Raw genomic sequence first — 24,858 nt, forward strand, 5'->3', positions numbered from 1 at the left:
CAAGATCACACAATGATCATGAAGTTTCCGAAGAGAACAGAATCACACAAGATATTCTTGCTATATCTATTGACTTTCATGTATATCACACGGACACTATGGATTCTATGGGAGAAAACGTATGTATCCATGACCCTAACCTGGCTAGGTCACTGTAGTCGAGCAAACAAATCCCAAGTCAACCAGCAACCTATATATGGAGTAGGGCAACTACGTCTTAATTTCTTTAGTAACGTACGTCCCCTAGTCTTGGAAATCAAGCAAGCCGGCCAGGTCAGTCCGAGTCGATTGCATTATACCAAGGTACGCATACATATTTATAGTTGTCTGCCCAGTCTAGCTAGGCTTCCAGCAATTACTTCCAACTTCTAACCAATTAAGCATCGACAAAGGACTTATCTGATCTAATACTATACCAAGTAATTACGTGAGTATATGATGATTATATTGTAACCAATAATGATAATAATATTGATAAATATGTCCTTAGAAAATCTTTTCTGTCCAGTCTTGCACGGCATGTCAAAGGAGAATAGTCATATATTAATAGACAGACGTGTACATGACGAATGATGACTACATTACAGAAGAAATCATTTAAGCTTCGTTTGATTTGTTTCACACTTGAGCATGTCGTGTGAAAATTTTGCATTCCAATTTGACACTTCCTGAGGACATTGATGTATTAATTGTTAGTTTGTGACAACCTTGAACCTTCCTTGTTTCATCTACTTATAATTAAAACTAGAGTGCTATATGTAGCATTATATATACTTATGAACGGATACATTCCTCACGCAATTAAAAAGAAGCACATCCACGATCCCTAGCAAAATTTAGGCCTCCTGTGTTTGAGCTTAATCGCTAATCTTCACATATTAATGCCTCATTTCCACATAAGTGACATAGATTAGAAGAAAAGTTTTATGTTGAAATGAAACAACTAATATTCTCGTGAAATTTAGAGACTAAACTGGTCGAAAAATATTCTAGAAACTGAGATACTATGAAGATAGTTTTATAACGTATCGTGTCCGAATGACCAGTATCTAGTGATAACACCATCAACATCAAGTAAGCCTAGTAAGGTAGAACAAAAAGAAAATAGAATTTTAAGAATATGGCATGAAAACAAGAATCTTAGATCTTTCGAAAACACAAGTCTTTTGAATCTCGTGCATTTAGGTAGCAGAGGAGCAGTGATCAGTTATTTTAGTTGAAGATGAAAACGTCTGGACAGCCAGACTAGTTAAACATTTCGAAGTCGTCAACTTGAGGAAATATAGTTTTCTCTGCCCCCCACCCAGATTTCTGTTACAACCTGTACCACACTAGCGCCGTAAGTCAAAACTCAAGCCTCTTTATCTTTGAATGAACTCTATTTCCCATCTTGGGTTCTTTTTCATCTTCTTTTACAACTCTGTTTGGCTGCTAAGAGAATGTAAGGAAACCCAACACTTTTGACTTTTCATACACCATTTTTGGAAACAGAAAGAACTGATTTTGGATCTGTTTGCTGGGTTCTTGAATACTCACACCATAATGGTTTCATATGTCTCAGAAAAATCCTTTGGGAAGATAGCAGAAACCCACGTTTTATCTCGTTTTGGAGGGTTGTAGAGGTAAGAGTTATCTCAAAACTTTGTTGCTTCCTGTTTTGACTTGTAAGATTTGCAGTTGGTCAATTTATTCCGTTGCTTTTATAGCACAGAGGATTGCATGTCTTATATCCAGTTCATTGAGATTTGTAATGATATATAGTTCATTGATTCTTGTCTTGAATCCTTTAGTTGTCTTCAGTTACCCCAATAGTGCAGATTTTTCTGTCAGCAACCTATGATCCCAACTGTAACTATACCTGCCAGGTGCCAACTTTCATCGATTCATGAAATTTGGTTCTAGGCCTTGTGAAAATTGCTGTGTTTTTGGGTGTATTTGCAAGCAGATTTTAGATGTTCCCAATTATAACGTAGTAGCATCTGAAAAAGCAGCAGATTTTTTGTATTTTGAAAGGAGATTGACAATGCAGCGGGGCTGCCCTTATCTCATTTCAGTTGGTACTTGGTAGGCAGAGCGTGCAGAATAACATAGCCACCTTGATGTGCCCTCTAAATTTCATAAGCTATAGATTTGTGACTGTTAATTCTTATCCTATTGATGGATAACTCACTAGTGCATATTTCATCTGTCTCCTGACAAGACTGGGAGTTGTTGACATGTTTTGTTTCCGTACTCTCACAGAGTCACAGGATTGAAGATATCGATTGATTTGAGCTGATTTTTGAAGTAAAAAGAGGGTGATGACTTGCTTCTCTTGCTTGTTTCGCCAGAAGGCAGCTTCTTCAGTTAAACGGACAGTTGAAATTGATGAAGGTAAGTGCTGATGCCTTTATTCTGTTGTTCCTATGTAGAGATCATTGAAGAATTGACAGTCATCCAAATAATTGACCAAAAAAAAAACAGTCATCCAAATATGATGTTGATCCTATATCAGTTAAGTACTCTATTAGTTACTTCAGATCCATTAGCTGCTCTTCCTTTGTGAAATAGATTGGAACAAATTTCTAAGTCACGTATGGCCAAAACAGGAGCATTTTCTTTGCTTCGTGCTTTCATAGTATTCGTGTATCAGTCTTGCCTACTGATTCCAAACCAGCTTGAAGTATGTGGCTCAGAGCCTACCATAGAAAGTTGCTATCCTACTGATATATTGTTCTTTTTCAAGTTTATCATTGAATGGCTTCCCTTCTAGATCTTGATACCCTTGACTTCTTATGAGATCACATGGCTATGCAACTAAGACTGATTTATTTAATTTGTGTACAGATTGCTTTAGATTCAGGAGTTTGTTTTTTTAATTTAAGTTAGGTGTCCATTTAGTCTGTTCTCTCATTTACTTTCTGCAACTGCGTAAATTATGCATGAAGATGACTTATATACGTTTCATTTGTTCATTTTATTCAAAAAATATGCATGCTTAGTGTTACCAAGTCTTTAACTTACATTGTCAAGCGTTTCAAATAAAGGAAACTAATGTTCTCTTTGAGCTTTGCATTGCATTTCCATTCTACCCAGAAAGCTTCTAATGGGTACTGTCCTTGTATGGACGCAGTTGTTTCACATATTTCGAATGTCAAACTGTACACTTACAAGGAACTGCAAAATGCCACTGAAAATTTCAGTGAAGTGAAGAAAATTGGGCAGGGAGGCTTTGGATCCGTATACAAGGTAACATCACAGTTCAGAGAGAATGCTTTTGGTTATTACTTTTGAGGAATACTTGGTCAGCACCACTTCATTGTCACAAAAACCATTTCATTGACTTTTGCCTCTCCGAATTATTGGGAAATGTGTTTGATCAGGGAACACTAAAGGATGGCTCTTTGGCAGCAATTAAGGTATTGTCAGGAGATTCTAGGCAAGGGTCGCGAGAATTTTTGACAGAAATTGAGGTGATTGCAAGTGTTAATCATGAGAACCTAGTTAAGCTGTATGGTTGCTGTGCAGAAGGAGATCATAGGATATTGGTTTATGGCTATCTTGAGAACAATAGCCTTTCACAAACTCTTCTTGGTAAGTCTATTTACATTGTCTTTATTTGAATTAAATAATTGTCTGGATGATGACATAGTCCCCCTGCACTTTATAGATGGAGGTCAGAGTGGCATCCAATTTAGTTGGCAAACAAGGTGTAAAATCTGCATTGGTATTGCAAAGGGGCTTGCTTACCTCCATGAGGATGTTCGACCCCATATTATTCACAGAGACATTAAAGCAAGCAATATACTCCTTGATAAAGACCTTTCGCCCAAAATTTCAGATTTTGGTCTTGCAAAGTTTATCTCTCCCAACTTGACCCATGTTAGTACTCGTGTCGCTGGAACAGCGTAAGTTCACAACTTTTAGTTCTACTCTTTTTATATATCCTATGGAGTTCATGAAAGGAATTTTTTTACCACTCAGTGGATTGTAAAGAAATAATTAAAAATTATTAGTTCGAAAAGTTTCCCCTAAAAGATCTATTAAACTGGTGAAAGTCTTTGGTTTTGGCTGTGTACTAGTTTTATGTTTAAAGTTGTGTGTGTGTGTGTGTGTCTCTCTCTCTCTCTCTCTATCTCTCATGTTACACGTTTATCATGATGCACTCGGGTTCCTGTTTGATTTTTGCAGAGGCTACTTAGCACCTGAATATGCCATACGAGGTCAAGTGACGAGGAAAGCAGATGTCTACAGTTTTGGTGTTTTACTCTTGGAAATTGTTACTGGCAGGTGCAACACAAACAGACGTTTACCATCTAAAGAACAGTATCTTCTCGAAAGGGTATAAATCTTTGAAACTAATGTCATCAATAAGTACTTCCTATCACTAAATTAATGTCTTCGAAATAGCTTATAGTTTTTACTTTGCTCTTTGTAGTAATGATGAAAGATTTCTTCTCAAATGGGCATACTCTTATGCCAATTTGATATACTGATAAGCCAGAATTTCCCCTCGGATCTTGATAAATCTTATCAAATGAAAATTCTCCTGTTGCAGGTATGGGAACTATTTGAAAGGGGCCAGCTGGAGGAGTTGATCGATACTTTCTTGGGTGAAGATCTGAATGTTGAGGAAGCTTGCAGATTCATGAAGATTGGTCTTCTTTGCACCCAAGACAAACCTAAGATCCGACCATCCATGTCTATGGTTGTTAAGATGCTGACAGGTGAGGTGGATGTGGATGACGAGAAGATAGACAAACCTGGAATGCTTTCTGAGTTCATGGATCAGGGAGATTCAGCTGATGCCAAACACTCATCTTACACGATATCACCTTCTGGTAGGGTTATCAATTCCTCATCTTCCTCGGAACAGGTCACCACTACGTTTGCCACCATGACCTTCAATTCTATATATGACCGGAGCAATTAGGACCAGCGAAACATCTTTCTGGTATATTTGGTTTGGGTAGGATCCTCATCAGTTATAATTGTTGTTTACTTGTTTTGGAGAACAAGTATCCACCATCATTCTTTGCTTTCCCCGTCTATGAAATAGTCCTTCAACCATTTTGTAGGGTAACAGTATTCTTGTAAAGTTCTATATTCACCTAGGCTTCATCTTTTTGGTCTGTAAAGAAATTCCCGACTATATAAAGAACCCCTTACCCTCCCTGTGTTTACATCCAAGTATCATGTACACTACAGAGACCTATGTTTTTTGAAGACTGCTAGCCATCTAGCCATTAGCTTCTTATATATGAAGATGATATTGTAGTTTGATCATCCGAAAAGAATATACAAAAGAATTGAAAACTGGAACATCATCAACAATTTGTATATTTGTATACGAAAACTTTCTAGCTAGTTTCTATTTCTGTAGCATCTGTACCACAGAATAAGAAAACAAAGGATTCTGTAACCAACTATGAAACCCAGCATCACAGCCAAATTGCTCCACTTTTGTGTCTCTCTTAGATTCTGCTGTCTTAGCATTTCACCCCCATATAGATTGCATTCTCCGTCATTTATCTGAATGCACCTTCTTGCCTGCCCTCCTCCATACTCATTTATCATAAAGCACTCAAAAGGGTACTTGAAAAGACTCGAGTAATGCATGAAAAGCCAGTAACTTGGAATGTTATCCTTCGGAATGAAGTAGCCCGAAAAGAGAAAGAAGGATCCCATTAGCCCCGAAACAACTGATGTCCCCATGATGAAGTTCGGCACAAGAGCACTGAAACATGCTACAACAGAATTGGACATCAGAAGAACCATCCAGACCACAAGACTGAAGTAGATGAACTTGTCGACGTCTCCCCTTAATCCGATCAACCAGTAAACTGGAGTGGAGAAGAGAATACCAACCATTAATAAGAAAGGAAGAAATATGAGGGTGTTTGCTATAACATAAGAGGAAACTCTATAAGCTCCTTTGGTAGTCTCACTCATCAGTATTCTTCTTTCCTGTAAGAAAATTGGCAGGCCTTCTGTAGTGGAAGATAGCAAGAAAGTGAGGCTGAAGGCAAAAAATCCAGTCTGGGTTTGTAAAGCAATCGTACTTTGTTCTCTGCCTACATTTAGAAATATGGTTCCCAGTAGTAAACCGGCTACCAAAGCTTGTACGACTCTTGTGACAAACAGTTGTTTGGTTCTGAAAATGTTGCTGCAAAATCTTTCTCCTAGTATAACAACTTCCTCAAGTCTAGAGTTCCTGTAGAGTTGCTTCTTTCCTTCTGAAATGTGAAAATGATGCTCAAACTTATGATTCCCTCTGAGGTTCTGTTCGTTGTTCAAGGCTTCTGGAATTTGTGTATCCAAGCTTTCAACAACATCGATTGCAAATTCAAGCATGTTCACATGGTTGGGGATGCGATGGCCTACAAACCTGAGCCTTTCTTTGAGAAGATGCACGGATCCGTTGTGCATGACAGATCCACTGGAAAGCAGAACAAGACGATCAAGCATCTCTAGGATCCGAAAACCAGGTTGGTGAATGGTGAGAACAATAGTCTTGCCTTGATTGACAACCATTGTTTTGAGCAATGACACTATATGGAAAGCTGAGGCAGAATCCAGACCTGAAGTTGGTTCATCGATCAGAATTACAGCTGGATCATGCACCAAATCAACTCCAACCGAAACTCTGCGCCTTTCTCCACCCGAAATTCCATTATTGCTTGATCCACTGCCGACTCTTGAAGCCGCAACATGTTCCAGCCCTAGCTCTTTCATCAGCTGCCTCACTTTGCCTGCAGCCTCTTTTCTCCCACCAGGACGCCTCAGCATGGAACTATACGTAAGTGTTTCTTCAACTGTAAGTAAGGGAAATAGGGCATCATCTTGAGTAACATACCCGGACAATCTCCGAAAACTTTTAGCCTCCATGGGGAGATTATTAACCAGCACTTGACCACACACTTTCTTTGGGGAGATCTTTCCAGCAAGAATCTCTAGCAACGTTGTTTTCCCAGCTCCACTAGGACCAGCAATTGCAGTGATCTCAGCAGGCCTTGCTTCACAGTTCACATTCTTCAAAATGAAGCTTGGAACTCTCTTGGCACCACCACAAAGCCCCCATTTCATTTCATCAAACTGAGCACATAGTTTGTAGCTCAGATTTCTGGTTTCGATTCTGTATGGTGTTCTCTGGCCACCGCCTACCGGACTCTTCACGGGCAACTCCATTGTGGGGAAAGAGTGAAAGCTTGAGAGAAAACGCGATATTTGTGGGATGATACGGTTGAGTGATATTACGGGAGATGAGCTAACACACCAAACTTGGTGTTACCAGTTACCACACAGGTTAACCTAGAGAAGAAGCCAGCTTTGATGAAGGGGTTGAACTTAAGACACATGGAAAACTATGTAGTACAGTTGACTTGGTATTGTTTTTATTACTGTTGTTGTTGGAAATGGAGAATGGAAGCTTAATTAGAGAGTTGGAGAGGTTCATGAGAAACCAGAGAAAGAAAGAGAGGAAGAGGATGACTTGCTTTATGGGGGTGCTTATGTTTATTTCAGGTGAGCTGATTATTGACGTACTGTGTAGGGTTGGTGTTAGTTGCTTCACTATCTGCCCACTTTTTAACTCATCGGCTCAGCAATCTGCAAAGTTTGGTTGGAAAATGCTACTGAAATGGACCAATTAGTCAAGGGCAACAATTAGCCATGTCACCATCCACTTTCATGATCATGAGTCCATTATGTGTTCATAATCATCCACTGTCACCTTCAAAGATGTGACTAGTTTAATGAGACGTTATCTATCGAGTGCATACATTGAGTTAATGTATACAATCAGACGCTACCGAGAGTTTTACATTGTAGACTCCCTTAAGCAACTCGATTTTACAACTGCGGAGTCTACGGTCATGAATATGTTCGAACTCGTTCAATCGGAATTTGTTGTCGTCATTCATTTTCAGGCTCTAGCTCCGTTATGTATGTGAAATACATGTGCATTGCAATCGCTAATCCCAACTTAGATATGATATCAAATGATCATTAAAAAAAATTCGGTCGGAGTAACGCCCCACAAAAAAAAAATCAATAATCAAAGTGAAGAGGGGAGCTCAGTCTCTTCAATTTGTGCTTAACCTTAGTTGTTTTTTTATTTTATTTTCCAGATCCTAAACTCTAATCCGCAATATCAAAGATTTGTTTTGTCATTGAATTACTCTATGTAAGAAAATGTATTATGTTAATTAGGTACGTCTATGGTCATTGAATTCCTATCAATGCCATATGTAATAGTCCTGTGTGGTTAGTTCGAGTTGACAATGTAATTCAGTACGAGTGACCAAGAAAAAGGCCGATCCAACATACAAGAATTGAGAACTATTCTTGAGCCAGAAAATCATGTGACTTTGTAGTACAAAGTTTGTACGATTGAATCAATGTGGTGTTTGAATGAAGGTTCAACATCAACCCAGAAATACAACACAGGTTTTACAACTATTATTACTTTCACTTTCTATTGTTTGAAATGGAAAGCTCTAATTTATAAGGCAAATATAATTAGAAAAAAAAAGAGTTTCTATTCCTATCTTCAAAAATAGTATTTGGACATCTTCACTTAATAGACATCTATTTTACTTTTACAAATACTTAAAATGATATTTAGACATCCATTCTTTTCGAAAATGCTCATAATCAATATATCATTATTAGACATCAAAAATCTACTATTCATTAATATTTTTCCAATTCTACTTTTATATTCAATTATTATAAACAAATCGAAAAATTCTTTAGAATTACATAATCCATCTTTTCAAATTAATTTTCTTTTTCACTTCTAAATTCATAATTAATAATATTGTTTTTTTTCATTCATTGATTTGAAACTCACCAAATAGTAAAATTAATACGAAAAATTCTAACATCTATTGGACAATTTTTTCTCTCATAAGAAATTTATCAAAAATTATATGTAGCTTTTCAATTGATACATGAAGATTAATAATGTTATTTATTATATTTTTAATAATAAAAATGAAAGTAATTAAATCATCTTATTCAATTTATTATTTCAAATTAGGGTTAGTCTGAAATAAATAAATAAATAAATAAAGGATTAACGAAAAAAGAAAATTATAAAATAGCCAGGTTGAGAATTTTTCTTTTTCTTTTTTCACTCTTATATGTCTTTTGGTGATTTCACATGTAGTGAAAAAATCAAAATGAAATTAGAAAAAAAAAGGTCTGAATACTATTTTGAGATATATGAATATAAGCTCCCTTAGAAAAATCCACATGAAAATAACCCTCATCACTGTGATCACCATGATCAACTGAGGGAGATCAACTGCATTTACAAATATGAAATTGGAAGCTACAGACTACAATAACAGAGTGAATAAGCGAACACAAAGCAGTTGCAAATTAAGATTTATTAGTAACGTCATAAATACACACACCTTCCTCGGCATGTGTATCAAACCATTGCTGAAGCACCCCAAGTCCGTAATGAAATCACCGAGGTGGTTGAGATGGTTCCTCAACCGGATTTCCAAAAGGAGTCTTCAGAGGTAAATCTATTTGAAATTTATTATACATGTCTAGTGTTAGTAGTGTGGAGATAACGAAAGTGGGATTTTTCTTTTTTGCAGACCATGGGTCGCTTGATTTCCTTGCAGGAAGAATTTCTTAAGGAATTGGCAAGAGTGAGGACGGCCAAGGCCGAGAGCGAGTCAGATTGGATGGAGAAGCAGAAGGGCATTTTGATCGGTGTGGCTACCGGGATCGCTTCTGTGATGTTTGGCGTCATGGTTGGTCCACCAGGTGGAATTTGGGGACCCAATGTCTATGTCTAGTTGTCCACACTCCATACTGCACTGAATCGCCATGCATTCCCGGGACTGCAGTAGCCAGCTACGTGCAGCCAAAATTACACATGTATACAATCTATGTCTACCCAAGGATTCCAATCCCTTGTTAAAAAAACCTCTGTTGATAATCTGGCATAACAAACACATGTTGAACATTAGAGATTATGGTGGTAGGAGCTACCAGCTATATTTACGAATTTGAAGAAGACACAGGCCACATTAACACTCGAGAGTAACAAGATCCTCTTATTTGTTAAACTATTATCTTCAGTGCAGACAAGCGAATGTTGCCATACACTTTTATTTGATGCTCAAAATCATCTGTATTGTTATTGCTGTGGCATACCCCGCATCTTTAAAACTTAAGTCATGCAAACATGCTTGATCATAGGTTGATGATCATTCGATGCAAGAACATTATACAAGCATTTTAAGTTTGACTTGGGGGCTGAGGGAGATGAAAGTTAACTCCTGGTCACCGCAATTTATTTTAATTCATGATGAACATTTCATACAATCCATTCCTACTACATTTAAGTCATCTTGAAACGAAGCATTCACAGTCATCTTCAAATCTTTTAGTGCCTTTACCAAATTCGTGCCATATAGCCACTACAATTACCAAAAATTCGTATCACATGCCTCTTTTAAAGCAAAAGCAGATTAATTATGCCACAACCAGAGCCTCATGTGCAGCAACCGAGACCTTATTTGTGCACTTAAATAAGCCTGATGTTAAAAAAAAATCAAGCCAATACATCTACAAAAACCAATGTTAAAAAAAAACTCGCCTTAAGGCTTGTTTGAGATTTAAAAAACTTAAGACTACTTACCTAACATCTCTGTTTTTCGGTCTAAACAATGAGGTTTAAAAAACTTACGTCTTTCACGCCTATAGTTACGTTTTTCACACATTTTACTAATTTTACTACGCCTTATAAATAATCTTTTTAGATATCTCTTATATATATAATGTGTTTAAATTGATAAAAACTATCTAAAAAGTTTGAATTATGAATTTCATTATATCTAAATGTAATATATTGGTAACTTCTTACGTATATTTATTTTTTTATGTGTATAATTATATATTTATATATTTAACTACTAATTTTTTTATAACATAAAGATTACACTTAATACGCCTTAAGTTTTAAAGCTAAAGGCTCTCAAGAAAACGCCTTGAGGTACACTCTCGCTTTTTAAAACATTGACCAAAACAGAATCAAAGGTCACTGCAGACTCTGCAGTACCAAAACATGCTAGTAAAGCTAATATCGTATGATCGTCACCAAGTCTAAGTACATAAGTTTTTCTTGCAGCTGTTGTTCAAGCTGATAGCTCACTTCGCAACTAGTGAACATATCTTTCTTATTGGTTCCCTGCAGCGGTACTGAACCAGTAGGCTAGTGCATATAACAAAACAGTTCCTGACAGCTTCCTTTAAATGATCCAACACAAAATCGACACTGAGTCCTCAATCTGTGATGTCCTCACCATGCAAACAAGTGATACAACCATATCAGAAGGTCTCCTGAGTCTTGGCTCCCTCAATCTCCGTGATATTCAACAAAAATTTGTAGAAAGGATTTGAAACTCTAAAGGATCTTCCCTTTCTCAAAAGAAGAAAATAGTACCGCTCCAAGGATGTGCAATGTTACCATAGTAACAGTCAAGCGAACTATTAAAACAAGCAATGAAGTTTCTAAAATTGCACCGCTGGATCAATCGTCGAGATACCCGAGTTGGAAGAAATTTCACAAGATCAAGTAAAGTTGAAATAATGTCACCAGCTACTTCCATCAATTGCTGCCTCAGGAGCATGACACTCAGGCTTACGCGCGTTATTTTTGATTTGCATTGAAACTGATCCAGCCTGCACAAAGCAAAAGACACTTAGATCGCAGTAAGACATGCAAAACAAGCAAAATGAAACCTTGATTATGTGAACTTCACATAATCATGGGGCTAGATTCACTACACTATTGCTGAACAAAGTCACGTTGTGTTTTCTATGGCTACCCTCGCCCACTGCATATTCCACTGCTGAAACATCCATACCAATATCGATCCTCATAGAATCACACACAAGGAAAGTGTTAGGGGATGTTAAAAAAGAATGAAGACATGCAGTAAGCTGATGACACATACCATGCAATTATGGTCAGAACTCACCATCAGTAAGAAAGCAAATTATTTAGTAATGAATAGGAGAAGTATATATATACCACAAGCACATACTAATGCATATATGTAAGAAGGCAAAAACCGAGATCTGTTTCACACCGAGCTTTCATTACAGTTACTACTCTCCCAACGTAACCACAATTATATTGTCCTTCACATTTATTAAGCAAGCATGCATTGAAAGCTCATGCCGAAAGTCACACAATGATATGTATACACATATTGAGTCACAAAGTACATACGGAAACATACCTAGTAGCCGTCACCACAGCGCTTCCTTGTAAGACTAGAGTTATTCTTATCTTTGTGTGGTGTCATTACACGGGGCTAATCCAGCTATTAGAACCGTCATCACGTATCAACTAATGGTTTAAGATCTGAAGAAGATTAAACCTAGATACACAACACAACCAAGCCTTTTTGCAAAGCAATGATGGAGCACCTCCTCACTTGAGATGTAATGAAGCAAGAGAGCATTGCCAAGAGGTTAATTCTTGGAGTTTTGTTTGCGGTTATTTCAAGAGATTCAAGATATCTTGTTGCAGTTATCGATTGGTATCAACTCAGTAAAATGGAGATTGTTGTGTTTTTGCGCGTTGATGCAAGTTGGAAAATTAGAATTCAATAATTAAATCATAGTTTAGAAAAGAAAGAAGTTAGCGCGCAGATTTTTAGTAAGTTATAGCTATGAAAATAAATCTTCCAAAGCTCCAATAGTCTATTAGGATTTTAATTAGATTCAAGAATCCTAAGTCTATATTGTATCAACCACCAAGGCTTAATTGTCATGCACCGGCAACACCAAGGCTTTTGACAGCGAATGCTCGAAGTCCTCTACTAAACTTGATCCAATCCCAATTCAAGAGATGACTTGAGTAAATCACCTTCAAAAGAGCTGTCTGGTAACAGCCCAAGTTGACATGGGTGAATTAACATCATCCGGCACCAGCTAGCAAACAAGAAATATATATTTTTTTAATTAGACTTCGCACGGATGGAAAACCTATATTTACTTACCTAGTCTTTCACCAATATTATAGACATCTCACTGATGTGAAGCTAGTGAAAAGAAAAAGTAATTTTAATTTCGACTATTTAAAAAAAATTCTAGGGCATGTTTATTAATTCATGACAGGTTTAACAATGAATAGAAGAGAGAATGAATGAAAATGAGGAGGAATCATTCATATCCTTATGTTTACTTGTAATTCAGAATGAAAATTGGGATTTTTGCATGTGTTTACTAATACGTGGGAATCAAAATTCAAAATGAGAATCATATGTACTTATAGGGGTATTTCTAAATTATCAATAAATGATGAGAATAATTTTTAAATGCAAAGTTAATTATCCTGTGATCAGATTTGAATACTTCTCCCACCCAAATAAAAATAGAGGACTCATTTCTGAAATTATTATGGGACCCACATAAAATCTATTCTCACTTAGTAAACATCTCAAGGGAGAATTGGAATCACTTTCCGAATCAGTAAATGAGCCCAATACTCACCGGTGAATGAGGGGTATTTAAGTAAATACACTGGACATCGAAGTAACAGAATAATATTCACTCACTCACTCGCCCCACTATAAATATCGGCTGCAAAACCCTAAGCCCTTTATCTCCTCAGTTTCCTTCCGAGGGTTTATCACACAGATCAAAACCATGGCGACCTCTTTCCTCTCTCGCTCCCTCCCCAAAACCCTAGCCCTCTCCTCCTCCTTCCTCTCCCGCTCCCTCTCCACCGCCGCTGCCGCTGCCGCCTCCTCCACTCTCTCCTCCGCTCACTCCCGCTCCCTCATCCACCGCCTCCGCCCCCTCGCTGGCGCCGCCCTCTCCTCCGCCGCCAAGTTCTCTCCCCACGCCGTCCGATGCTTCTCGGCGAACCCCACCAACACCTCTCTCCGCGATCCGAACCCGAATTGGTCCAACCGGCCCCCCAAGGAGACCATCCTCCTCGACGGCTGCGACTTCGAGCACTGGCTCGTCGTCATGGAGCCGCCGGAGGAGGGCGTCACTAGGGATGACATCATCAAGGAGTACATCAAAACCCTAGCCTTGGTCGTCGGAAGGTGACCGATTTCGAGCTCTTTTGCTGCTTTATCATCTCTTAATTTTATCACTAACTGTTTTATTTGTGAATAATTTTGTGGACTATTTCATTTCTGCTTATTTTTTACTCTTATAATTAATTACAATTACAGCACGATTGTGTAGCTTGTTGTTTTTAATCTGTTACTATGATCATAGTGTTACACTGGTTAATGGTGTATATAGATGGGCTGAAATTTGTGATTTAAGCTGAACTATGGTATTAGGTTTGTGATTTTTGTGGTCTGAAGTAATTGTGTGCTTATTTACGGTATGAATTGGAATAGTTGTGTAAGTTTATTGATTAATTGTTTTTGTGTGTGCATCTCAACCAGTGAGGAAGAAGCGAGGATGAAGATTTACTCTGTTTCAACTAGGTGCTACTTTGCATTTGGCGCACTTGTGTCTGAGGAGCTGTCGTACAAACTGAAAGGTACTTGTTCGTCTGATTGCTTGGCTTTTTTGGGTTATTGAGCACTTATGGTTTCATTATATTCTTGTAGAATTGCCAAAGGTCCGCTGGGTGCTTCCTGATTCTTACTTGGATGTTAAAAACAAGGACTATGGAGGTAAGGACATGCTCGTTACTTTCAACTCTTATTTGCAAATACTAAAGAAAGAACATTTTAATCAGTTAAGTTCTTGGCCCCATCCACTATCCACTATTGCGTGGTCAGCTGTAACAGAATTCCATTTCTCTTACTTTTGGTTGGGAAGGAAAGTCTGAAGATTTATAATTCTATGAATGATTGTTTTCCTTTTAGGTTCTTTTTGTTGTGAAAGTAAAAATCCTTATGCATGTTTGGATTCTTCTACTGCACTGAAAGTTGTCTAGTAGAAACTGATCTTTCATTGATTCATGTGTGGAACGAGTTTGGCTGCAAGAGTCAGTTTTACATGATCTTTCTGATTGTTTTGTCAGGGGAACCTTTTATTAATGGGGAAGCGGTACCATATGATCCCAAGTACCATGAGGAGTGGATAAGAAACAATAGTCGGGCGAATGAGAGAAACAGGCGCAATGATAGACCTAAGAACTTTGACAATTCAAGAAACTTTAACAATAGAAGGGAAAACATGCAGCGCCGAGAGTTCCAGAACAGTGGACCCCCTCCCTTGCCTAATCAACCTGGGCCAAATAGACCTGGCATGGCTGGGCCTCCGAACAACAATATGCCTCCCAACATGGGTGCGCCAAACAACAACTACGGTGGAGGGCAGGCAGCCTACAATCAGGGGCCGCCAAGCAACTACAATCAGGGGCCGCCAAACAACTACAATCAGGGGCCGCCAAACAACTACAATCAGGGGCCGCCAAACAACTACAATCAGGGGCCGTCTAACAACTATAATCAGATGCCTCCAAGCAACAATATGAGAGGACCACCGCCCCAGAACAACATGGGAGGAGCGCCGAACAACATGGGAGGAGCACCACCACAGCCATCGTGGTCTGATCCTGCACAATACCAAAACAATGGTGGTGGTCAAAACCGTTATTGAGGTGATATGCTAAGCTGCCATCAGTCTCTGTAGGCAGTCACACATGCTGTAGAGAGATTTTAGGAGGAGGCTGCTTCCCCTGGTGGCTTTTCATTTTCTAGTATTTTTGTTTGACTCCTTGTTGGGTTGGGACCTGGTTGCCTTAAAATTGAATATGGTTATAATCTCATGGTCATAGCTGGATATGATTAGTGGTATCTTCTTCCTTTGCTATGTAATGAGTTATTTCATGTAGTGCACATATTGGCTAATAGCAGACTATCTAGTTACTTTGGTATTGTGGTATCATATCTAGTCTATAATTTTCTGAATTATGCTTTCTATTACTTTCTTCTTAGTTCTATCAAATAAGCTCCTCTGCAATTGACAATATATGTTAGAATATGTGCAAGTCGTCTTTTATTCACTCATTCTTGTTTACAACATATATTCAAGGTGTAGTTGGTTTTAGGTGATGAGTTGGATGCCTGTTGTTCGTGTTAATTGATTGAAAGGCACTATAGGTTCTAGTAATTGTCTCTTGACTTAAAACATCAATCTAGACCCTTATGATTCTCGGGCAGACATGATTAATCAAATGCTCCCCTGCTCCAGTAAATTCTGGTCTTTGTATGAAGTAGATTCGCTGGTGTAGATAGTGTGTGTGTAATAGATTTGCTGGTGAGAATTAATCTGCTAGTGTAAGAATTTGAATTGTGTTGTCCAAAATGTACTTGTAATTTTAATACTAGGCCTTTTTTTAGAAGATTTCAACTTTAGAGTTACACAAGTACTCACAAAAATTTGGATCTGACTTGCTCACTGGTTTATAATTATGCAACGCAGTTCCATTTGTGGTTCTTTGATCTTGGATTTTGAGTTGCACATATGTTCTGGTGTCACAGGCTTGGGTGGAAAGCCACAGAGCAATGCTTATTGCAGTGGCTACTGGTATCGCCGCAACGATGTTTAGTTTTGTGGTTAACCCACCTGGTGGGGTGTGGGAAGACACCACATCACCGGCACTGCATACTGCACTCCCTCGATTCCTTGCATAGCTGGGACAGCTGTCTTCAGCTATGTGCAGCCGAAACTATGGGACGAGGTCATTATGTACACGTCCCTCTGCTTCCTTATGTGTATGTGTATCATCCTCCTACTGCTCTATAGGATTCCCTATTTCAAGAGAGCAGTAGTGTGGGTGTATACAATGTTGACGTGCCTCTTGACCATCCATTCTACAAGACCATCAACCTCATAGATTCTTCAAGAATCTCTTGCAGCAGTTTGGACATCAAGGCTTATTATGGTGGTGTTCTGACCTTGATATGGATTCCACTGATTGGATTCATAGCCTTCCTGGTTTGGCTAGGAAAGGCAATCCACCAGAAGATAATGAAGCCTGCTGGCACTACAGAAGCTTGAGACGTCTTCTTTCTACTTCTTTATACCACAAGTGCATTCCTTAAAAGACAGAGGCGGCCTTTTATCTGGTTGCCTTTTATCTGAATATGGTTATAATCTCATGGTCACAGCTGGATGTGATTAACCAGATCTTTTTCCTTTGCTATGTAATATGAGTCATTTCATGTAAGGCCCAAATTGGCTAACAGCAGACCGTTTAGTTACTTTGGTTTCTTGGTGTTGATTAACAATTTGTTGTCACATCTTTCCTATAATTTCGAGGATTACGCTTTCAGGACATTGTTCTCATGCTAGTGTAGAATATCTTGATGTTTAAGTTTGTTGATTGTAAGACTGACGCAGTGTCCATTTTGGAGTAATAAAATCTAATTTCTTGATGCGCATCTACATCTATTTCTCAAAAGACTGATGTAAAGGATCACAATGTGTATATAACAGTCCCCGGTCAGTGGTCATTATTCCATTACTTAATCTTTTCTGTCATTGATGTGCCATCCTATTGCCCTATTTCACTACAACTCTGACCTGTTTATATATCCTTTTAAGTATCACTAAAGTTTATCAAAGTTTTTTTTTCTTGAAATATACTTGGAGGAAAAAAAAAAAAAGCAAATGAAATACGCTCCTGCGTATTCTTCAGCTCATATGAAATGAGAATGAGAATCTATTACAGATGTAACTCCACAATTCTCCTTTTCCATACATAACTTTGGGTGAAACTGTTTTATCTAGCTTTCTCTGGGAGATTTGCATTCTCAACAAAATCAAATCAAATACCAAAAATGTTCAGCTGCATGAGGATGTTGTGAAGAACATGCTCTTTCTGCTTGTATCAGGTTCACTGGAAAAGGTTGCAAGGCAGCCAGAACCTCCTTGTTAATATGAACACAAGCCCTTGTAAAAACAAGGGGACACTTGCCACTAAATGGAAAAGGTGTTCACAAATCCAATATTTCTCATAATACAGACCAGATTAAGATACATTTAGGCATTTAGCTAAACAAGAAAACTGTGACATCATAGTGAATAGTTGAAATTTAAAATACAGGAGATGTAGAGGTGAAGTTCAGAGTGGAAATCACCATTTACCTTATTTGATGGTAATAAGCTACTCATGAGACTGCAGAAGTGTATGCATTGCTGGTTTCTTGTTTACTACCACTGTAGATGGAGCTGCCATAGCTTGTTCCATTTTTCTGTTTTTGGCAGCTCTTATCTGGTCTGCGAAAGAAACTTCTGCACGCAATTTTTCTTTCTTTATAAGCTCTACATCCAATTTCTCTAAAGCAGAGATATTGAATTGCGATGTAACTATGTCCTTTCGACTAGCAACCAGATCATTTGTGGACGTCTTGATGTCAATCTGTAGACAAAAAACAGTGTGTGACAACACCTTGTAATCAAGATTGTGAAGCATAAAGAATCAATGCAACAAGTTTCTAGAAAAGGCACCCTACATGTTTAAAGCCAAGAGATCCGGAACATTCAGTGACCATGGATTTGAAGATATAAGCTCTTAAGAATTTCAACAGGTTTGTGAATCAGGTCTAACTTTTACATATACAAGGCATTAAAAGTGCCGTCTCAACTAAGAACATAAAATATGTTCCAATTTTTCCTGTTTATTGGGGCCACATTCCAAATACAATTTGACTCATTCACAATCCCTAACTACATGCAAATGTGTTGGTAAAGGAAAAGCCCTAACATCAGTGAGTCACAATCCTGTGACCAATTAATCAAGCTAAAAATTGTGCTTCTGTATATTTCTTGTTGTCTATTATTAATATATGTATGTCCAAGACTTTAATCAACGAGATACTCCAAAATTGTATTAGCTAACTTTATTCTTGAGCTATTACCTTTGTTGATCTCTGCTTAGCTTTCAGCCCTTTTAGAGATGTTAACTCTTCATTTGCTTTCCTCTCAACAGCAAGTCGCACCTTCTCTATCTTTTTAGCTCGTGCTGCAGCTTCTTTTGCTCTCATCTTTGCCCTTTCCTTTGCCTTTTTCTTTTCGGCAGCAGCCTTTTTCTTTTTGGCAGCCTGCTGAAGCTGTTGGAGATATAATTCTTCCCGTATATTCTCATAGCTATCCCAACTAAGCTCTTCTTGCTCGATCCCACCGGTCTTAGCCGCCTCTGCTATGCTTTCTACCCATGACAGAAATATATTCTCTCTTGACCGTTTCCATTTTAAACGCTGTCCCCAAAGACGTCTAAGTGAATAACTCATTTTTGCCTTGGACTCCACACTGCATAACAGTAAGAATGAGATTAATATTGAGTAGCAAGAAGATATTGACACTCCTAACTAACCATTCAAAGAGCCAGACACTGGAACAAAGGAATAAAAATCATGTCTATCAGCAAAGTCTCTCTTTTCAAGGTACAAAGTGGTTTCTAGTGTGTATGATCACAAAGTGGTGATGTTACTTGGTTGAAATTGCCTGAAAAACCTTACATAACTCTCGCTCTCCCCCTCTCTCTCTCTCTCCCTCTCTCTCCGTCCCTCCCTCCAGACATTGCTAAATGACAAAACATCTCTTGCAAGAAAGTATTCAAACAAGATATACTCCGACACCCAATCATGAGGTTGTGGATGTCTTGCAAGAAAGTATTCAAAGCAAGATATAATCTGACACCCAATCATGTGGTTGTGATGTGATGTGATACTTTAAACCTTCTTCCTTTGATGAATGACGGATTAACTTCAACTATTCGCATGGAGGAGTTCAGAACATCAAGACAACTACAGTCCCCATAAATTCTAGTAGCCATTCTACCAAATAGCAAATATTAGTATTCAGTTTAGCATAAAGGTGTTACCAGAAATATCTAGAAGCAGTTTCTAATTACTTTTTAAGACAATCATTTCCAGAGTAAACCAACCATCGACCACAGGATCATAGCATTTGTCTATAATCCATCCTCTAATATATAGTTATATCGTAATTATGATAGTTCTCAGTTCCATTCATTGGTTTCCACAAATTCAAAGTCTAAACCTACGCTTGGTCAGAGAGTTTTATGTTAATCCAGCTAGCATTTTTTTAGTTATTAAATTTCATAAGAGTACATGTGAAAAGGTTTATGAGTGTACCTATGAGAACGCGGGCGCTGGGACATCTTCTTTCTAACCTGAAAACTACTGAGGGTCATAACAGGAGATTTCAAAAGCAAGTATAAGGAATGAACAAGATTACTCTTCTTTACATCAATTTTGTTGTTCTTATGACTACTTGATACAATAATATAAGTTCTCTCATGCCGTAAAAAAAGTCCATGTGCAGAAGAAATTAAGAATATATTATATCTTACATGACTTCACCTTGGGGTCTTTTAAGGCTTCTATTGTTTGTTGCTTGATGCGCTCACAAGTCTCTGCATTATGTGGAAATCATAACTTCAGATTCAACCAAATGATTGAGCATGTAAGATCCAATGACATACACACTGTAATTTATAAATGTAAGGTCCTTTACCTGCACTATGTTTCCTGCCTTTGTTCCATGGCACTTTTCCTTTGTTGGCTAGTCCTATCTTCTTTCGTCTTTCTCTTTCCTTATAATCTACGTTGTTAAAACATACTGTAGAGTTGCTCTGACCACTTAATTGAACCTCCTTTCTTACATTTTGTTGCTCTCGTGACTTTCTGCTAACTATTGAATGGCTGAGGTTGGCAATATCACATTTCTCATCCATGCCAACACTGATTCGCATGTCTCCAACGTGCTGGAGTTGCGGCGAAGAACTGATAGAGGCAAACAACGGGGAGCAATTCCTCAGAACACATAAAGGATAATTCAAATGCTCTGTGTTCTGTGAAAAATGAGCGGCTTCCACCGCATAACCAAACAGCGGAACATGATCAAGGGTTGATTGTGGAGCAGACAGTCTCCTGTTGGGACTCAAAAATGTGATAGAACAAACTGGACTGGTTAAAATTTGGAATTCATATTAATTTGTAGCTGATATCATTATAAGTTATCAATTTACATATGGAAACACACTACAACTTAATAAAATGATCTCCATATGTATACCATTCCTAATCATTGAAGCAAATCAAGACCTTCAAAGTAATTAGAAACCATCTAGCCACTTCGTACTAACTCAACACGACAGACAGTTACACAAAGAACTTCACCAGAATGCCGATATCAAGTAAAATCAGAAATCTGAACAGCGCGCCACTTTCCGCATACATTTACACATATATGAAATACAGTAAACAAGTAATGCCATCTAAATTCTTACGGCTTCTAAACCTTTCAACCGCGAGCAATTTCCACCCGTCATTGCCAACCACTCAACCACTATGAACCTTGCTAAAGTTCAATTGTAAGCTAAATTCATTATATTCTACTGTAAGTATTCCACATTCCACATCTATATGGAGAACTTATTTATAGTACATTGTTCACAATTCATTCATTTATGGTAAAACCACATAATTGCCAGAAAAGATTCAAACTTTGGTTAAAAGTACAAACACAAAGATGCCAGTTTCCTAGTAACTAATATCAGTTAAGACCAGACCCCAGAAAAAGAAGCAGAAGCCAAGAGTTTAAGATGCTTTTCCTCCTTTTATTTTTATTTTTTTATCTTTCTTTCAAGACTGAGTCAGAAAGTGGGTGGAGAAGAGAAAGCGAGTAGACCCATGTTAGTGAATGTGTCAAAGTATGCTCAGCGAGAGAGAGAGAGAGAGAGAGAGAGAGAGAGAGGAGAAGAAGGAACTTACAGGTGAAAGAGCGGCATTTGAAGGTGGAAGATAAGAGTGTTGTTGGGTCCAGGCGATTGAGGCGAACCAGAAAGACCCGTTTATTAGTCTTGTAACTGTAGGGTACCCGCCTTCTCGGATTGGGCCAGTTTCACGGGTCGGGCGGTAAATACGGGTCTTTGCTCCACCCCTTGATCTAGGGATAGCAATGAGGAGGGTAGGGTCAAGGATTAAAAAACTATACTCATACTCCAGTTTATTTGCATCTCCATACGCCCCGATCTCCGTAATAGGATACTGGATATTCACCGTACTCATACTTTTAGGGGATTAAGTTTTCATACCCGCTCCAATATCCGTTAATAGTAATTTATTTTAATATATAAAATATTTCAATAAAGTACACAAAATATAAAAAAATCAAAAAAAATCAATATCATGATAAAATTATCTCCTTATGTCAAAAATTATTGTACTAGCAAATAATCACAAAATATATTTTGATATTTTTTTATTTATTTAATTTGTCTATTAATTTATTTGAGTGAATATATATATATATTAATCATATTAAATATATGGGAGTGGGGATTAAAATACTATCACTGCCCCTTATCTATTTCAACTAACCGAATAGTGGTGATCCCCGTACATGTTACTTGATTATACCTAAAGCACTCCCTCATTAGGGTCGAATACCTGTGGATACCCTGCCCGCTTGGTATTTTTGTCATCCCTACCTACATCAAAGAGACAACCATAAAGGTTTCTTCTTGTAAAAAGAGTAAAATACTGGTCACTCCTCCAATTTTTAGTAACTTGATAGTTTAGTTCTTCATGTTTCAATTTCAACTTATCACTCCTTATACTTTCAAATTTTAAATAATTTGGTCATTCCGTTAAGTCTCCGTTCAATTGCACCGTTAAGTTGTTGATTTAGCAAACATCACATAAGAGAGGAAAAACCACTTAACAGTGTAATTGGACAGAGACTTATCAGAATAATCAGATTGTTTAAAATTTAAAAGTATAAGGAGTGATAAGTTGAAATTGAAACATAAAATACTAAATTGTCAAATTACTAAAAATTAAATGAGTAACCAGTATTTTGTTCATATAAAAATCAGTAAATCACATTTTCGTGACTAGCTATGCTTTTCATTGCCTTTTTTTTGTGATATGAAAATTGTTTTTCATTGAAGTTACACAAGTTTTGCCATGTGCATATGGACTTAAATCGTATTATCTCATTCACTTTTCGGCGCATTTTAATATGTTACAATGTACGCTTTTTTTTTTTATACCTACAATGTATGCTTTAGTACTTGAAAGTGCATTGTCAAAAGGCTATACTCGATCTTGCTATTGTTTAGTCGTGGTACGGCGGAAACCCGAAGCTGACCCCTGAAACCAAAGGACACACTTCTATAACCCGATCATGATTGCCCTGGACAAGCTCAAGCTAGCCTCACAAGCAAAACCAGCCCTAACCCTACTGCTAGATTTACAATGACCTTAGGCAAAACTCCCTTTCGGAAGCAATACTCTCATTGCTCTGATATATTCACGAACTGCTATGGATGTTTTCTAGAACTCCCAAAGCAACCATCAATTCATGTACTATAGATTTGTAATAAAATTTTCTTAGTTTCTACAAATTATATACAAGAAATTATTTGTTCAACCTGACGTCTGATAACGAGCCTTGTATACACGGCTAAGTATTGGACTTGAACGTTAAAATTTATAACGGACGGTCACCCTCAGCTCCCGTTGACTATAAACCCTCACGTCAGTATATAGCTAGCTTCTGCAGAAGCAGAAGATCTATCTCCAAGCGCGCTACAAAACTCACACCATTCATATCACTCAACTGAAATTTCAACCCTCCAATAAGGTCCGAACAAACCCCAAATGTGTCCCTGATCACCGAATCCTCAAAGTATGAGAAGATGAAGATGAAGAAGGAGAAAAGGTGCGGGTTTTTCTTGAAGAAGAGGTCGTTGTGGATATGCTGCTCAAGCGTGGAGATTGAGAAAGATGATGATATCAAAGAAAGAGTGCTCAAGTACTTGGAGACTGATGACCACAAGTCCAAGAGGGCCTCTCTGATCATGTGCTGTGCAAATATTGAGGTCGGTGGCCGTCCAAATTGATCAAGTTTATGCTACAGCTGCTACGCTCTCTATCTTCTTCCTGGATCCACTGCTAGGGTTTGATGAGAAATAGAAGCCTATACTGTTGCTCTAATATTAGTTGTACGTTGTTTTTGATTTTATGTTTTCCGTTTCTCTATCTGGATTTGGTGTTTGTGTGTTTGATTTATGGATTTTGGGACTTGGAATTCCGATCCTGTTCCTTGCTATATGTCAGGGTTCTCTATATATTTGGATTTCGAATTCTGAGCTTTTGTCTTCTCCGGGTTCTTTGTAAAATAGTTTCGTGCATGAAATTAAATAAATATGTAAATACATTTTAATTAATTTGTTTTCTCTCTAATTGCATGTACATTAATCACATGCAATAAAAATGATAAACTGGCGTGTTTGAGCTATATTTGGATTGAATTGGGTTGGGATTGGGATACGTTGAAGTGCATGTTGAACACACGAACCTTAATTAGAACTGAAAGTTCGCGCTTCGATAGGTGTAACTTTTGGTGTTGCCTGCTGCAATAGGAATGAGGTGCATGCTATGTGGCCTACGTAGCACGGAAGTTTGGTTTAACGACCGATTGTTTTAGAAGTGGAAGTGGGAGCGGAAGCGCGATTCCGGTAAAAGAGGGTTTGAGTGCGGCGAAAACATTGACTTCCGAATTGGAAGCGCGATTCCTTCCCTACCTCTATTTCATCAATCAATGTCTTGAGTCTCTTCTTATCGTCTCAATTTCTTTCAATTTCTTCAAGCAGCTAAAGATGAATAGCATCAATCGATATAATATGTTTATGAGAGAAGAGGAAGAGTTTGGGAGAGATATGAAAAAAATCTAGATGAGACAGAGAGACAGAGATAAGACGAACCTTTTTTTATTCAATTTCATCAAGTGATGTCTCTTTGACTTGCACATACCCAATACATTCACAATATACTAGACCTTTTTTTGTTTGAATTTTGAAATGAAGCTTTAATATTGCTATAA

At 37.8% G+C, this 24,858-nt stretch overlaps 4 protein-coding genes across 5 annotated transcripts; 2 read left to right on the forward strand and 2 right to left on the reverse strand.

Annotated features, from left to right (window-relative positions):
* The first annotated feature begins 1,224 nt into the window (after window positions 1-1,224).
* Window positions 1,225-5,154, forward strand: LOC126787729 (cold-responsive protein kinase 1-like). Of its 2 annotated transcripts, XM_050513629.1 has the most exons (8): window positions 1,225-1,339; window positions 1,562-1,622; window positions 2,242-2,373; window positions 3,113-3,228; window positions 3,363-3,573; window positions 3,650-3,887; window positions 4,171-4,321; window positions 4,538-5,154. In XM_050513629.1, the coding sequence occupies exons 3-8, from the start codon at window positions 2,301-2,303 to the stop codon at window positions 4,910-4,912; spliced, it is 1,164 nt and encodes a 387-aa protein (XP_050369586.1). In that variant the 5' UTR covers window positions 1,225-1,339; window positions 1,562-1,622; window positions 2,242-2,300; the 3' UTR covers window positions 4,913-5,154. The 2 variants fall into 2 exon arrangements, with proteins under 2 accessions (XP_050369586.1, XP_050369585.1); XM_050513628.1 differs by lacking the exon at window positions 1,225-1,339 and having other exon boundaries at window positions 1,412-1,622.
* A 142-nt stretch (window positions 5,155-5,296) lies between these two features.
* Window positions 5,297-7,600, reverse strand: LOC126787728 (ABC transporter G family member 10). Its single transcript, XM_050513627.1, has one exon. The coding sequence runs from the start codon at window positions 7,165-7,167 to the stop codon at window positions 5,344-5,346; it is 1,824 nt and encodes a 607-aa protein (XP_050369584.1). The 5' UTR covers window positions 7,168-7,600; the 3' UTR covers window positions 5,297-5,343.
* Window positions 7,601-13,625: 6,025 nt separating this feature from the next.
* On the forward strand, window positions 13,626-15,917 carry LOC126786079 (multiple organellar RNA editing factor 8, chloroplastic/mitochondrial-like). The gene is made up of 4 exons (XM_050511787.1): window positions 13,626-14,072; window positions 14,427-14,524; window positions 14,595-14,660; window positions 15,014-15,917. Exons 1-4 carry the CDS (start codon window positions 13,666-13,668, stop codon window positions 15,592-15,594), a joined length of 1,152 nt encoding a protein of 383 aa, XP_050367744.1. The 5' UTR covers window positions 13,626-13,665; the 3' UTR covers window positions 15,595-15,917.
* Window positions 15,918-18,075: 2,158 nt separating this feature from the next.
* LOC126788628 (uncharacterized) lies at window positions 18,076-21,781 on the reverse strand. The gene is made up of 6 exons (XM_050514637.1): window positions 21,741-21,781; window positions 20,482-20,897; window positions 20,328-20,380; window positions 20,100-20,137; window positions 18,861-19,251; window positions 18,076-18,361 (listed from the first exon to the last, which is right to left on the reverse strand). Exons 1-6 carry the CDS (start codon window positions 21,755-21,757, stop codon window positions 18,107-18,109), a joined length of 1,170 nt encoding a protein of 389 aa, XP_050370594.1. The 5' UTR covers window positions 21,758-21,781; the 3' UTR covers window positions 18,076-18,106.
* Window positions 21,782-24,858: the final 3,077 nt, after the last annotated feature.

This window comes from Argentina anserina, chromosome 3 (genome assembly GCF_933775445.1).
Source record: "Argentina anserina chromosome 3, drPotAnse1.1, whole genome shotgun sequence".
In the NCBI taxonomy this organism is placed as follows: Eukaryota; Viridiplantae; Streptophyta; class Magnoliopsida; order Rosales; family Rosaceae; genus Argentina; species Argentina anserina.

Coding starts and splice junctions, on each gene's coding strand:
- LOC126787729 (XM_050513629.1), top strand. CDS start 2,301: ATGACTTGCTTCTCTTGCTTGTTTCGCCAGAAGGCAGCTTCTTCAGTT. Junction 2,374..3,112: donor GACAGTTGAAATTGATGAAG/GTAAGTGCTGAT, acceptor GTATGGACGCAG/TTGTTTCACATATTTCGAAT. Junction 4,322..4,537: donor AACAGTATCTTCTCGAAAGG/GTATAAATCTTT, acceptor CTCCTGTTGCAG/GTATGGGAACTATTTGAAAG.
- LOC126788628 (XM_050514637.1), bottom strand. Junction 20,381..20,481: donor AGGCAGGAAACATAGTGCAG/GTAAAGGACCTT, acceptor CACATAATGCAG/AGACTTGTGAGCGCATCAAG. Junction 20,138..20,327: donor AAGCCTTAAAAGACCCCAAG/GTGAAGTCATGT, acceptor AGTAGTTTTCAG/GTTAGAAAGAAGATGTCCCA.
- LOC126786079 (XM_050511787.1), top strand. CDS start 13,666: ATGGCGACCTCTTTCCTCTCTCGCTCCCTCCCCAAAACCCTAGCCCTC. Junction 14,073..14,426: donor CTAGCCTTGGTCGTCGGAAG/GTGACCGATTTC, acceptor CATCTCAACCAG/TGAGGAAGAAGCGAGGATGA. Junction 14,661..15,013: donor TAAAAACAAGGACTATGGAG/GTAAGGACATGC, acceptor TTGTTTTGTCAG/GGGAACCTTTTATTAATGGG.
- LOC126787728 (XM_050513627.1), bottom strand. CDS start 7,167: ATGGAGTTGCCCGTGAAGAGTCCGGTAGGCGGTGGCCAGAGAACACCA.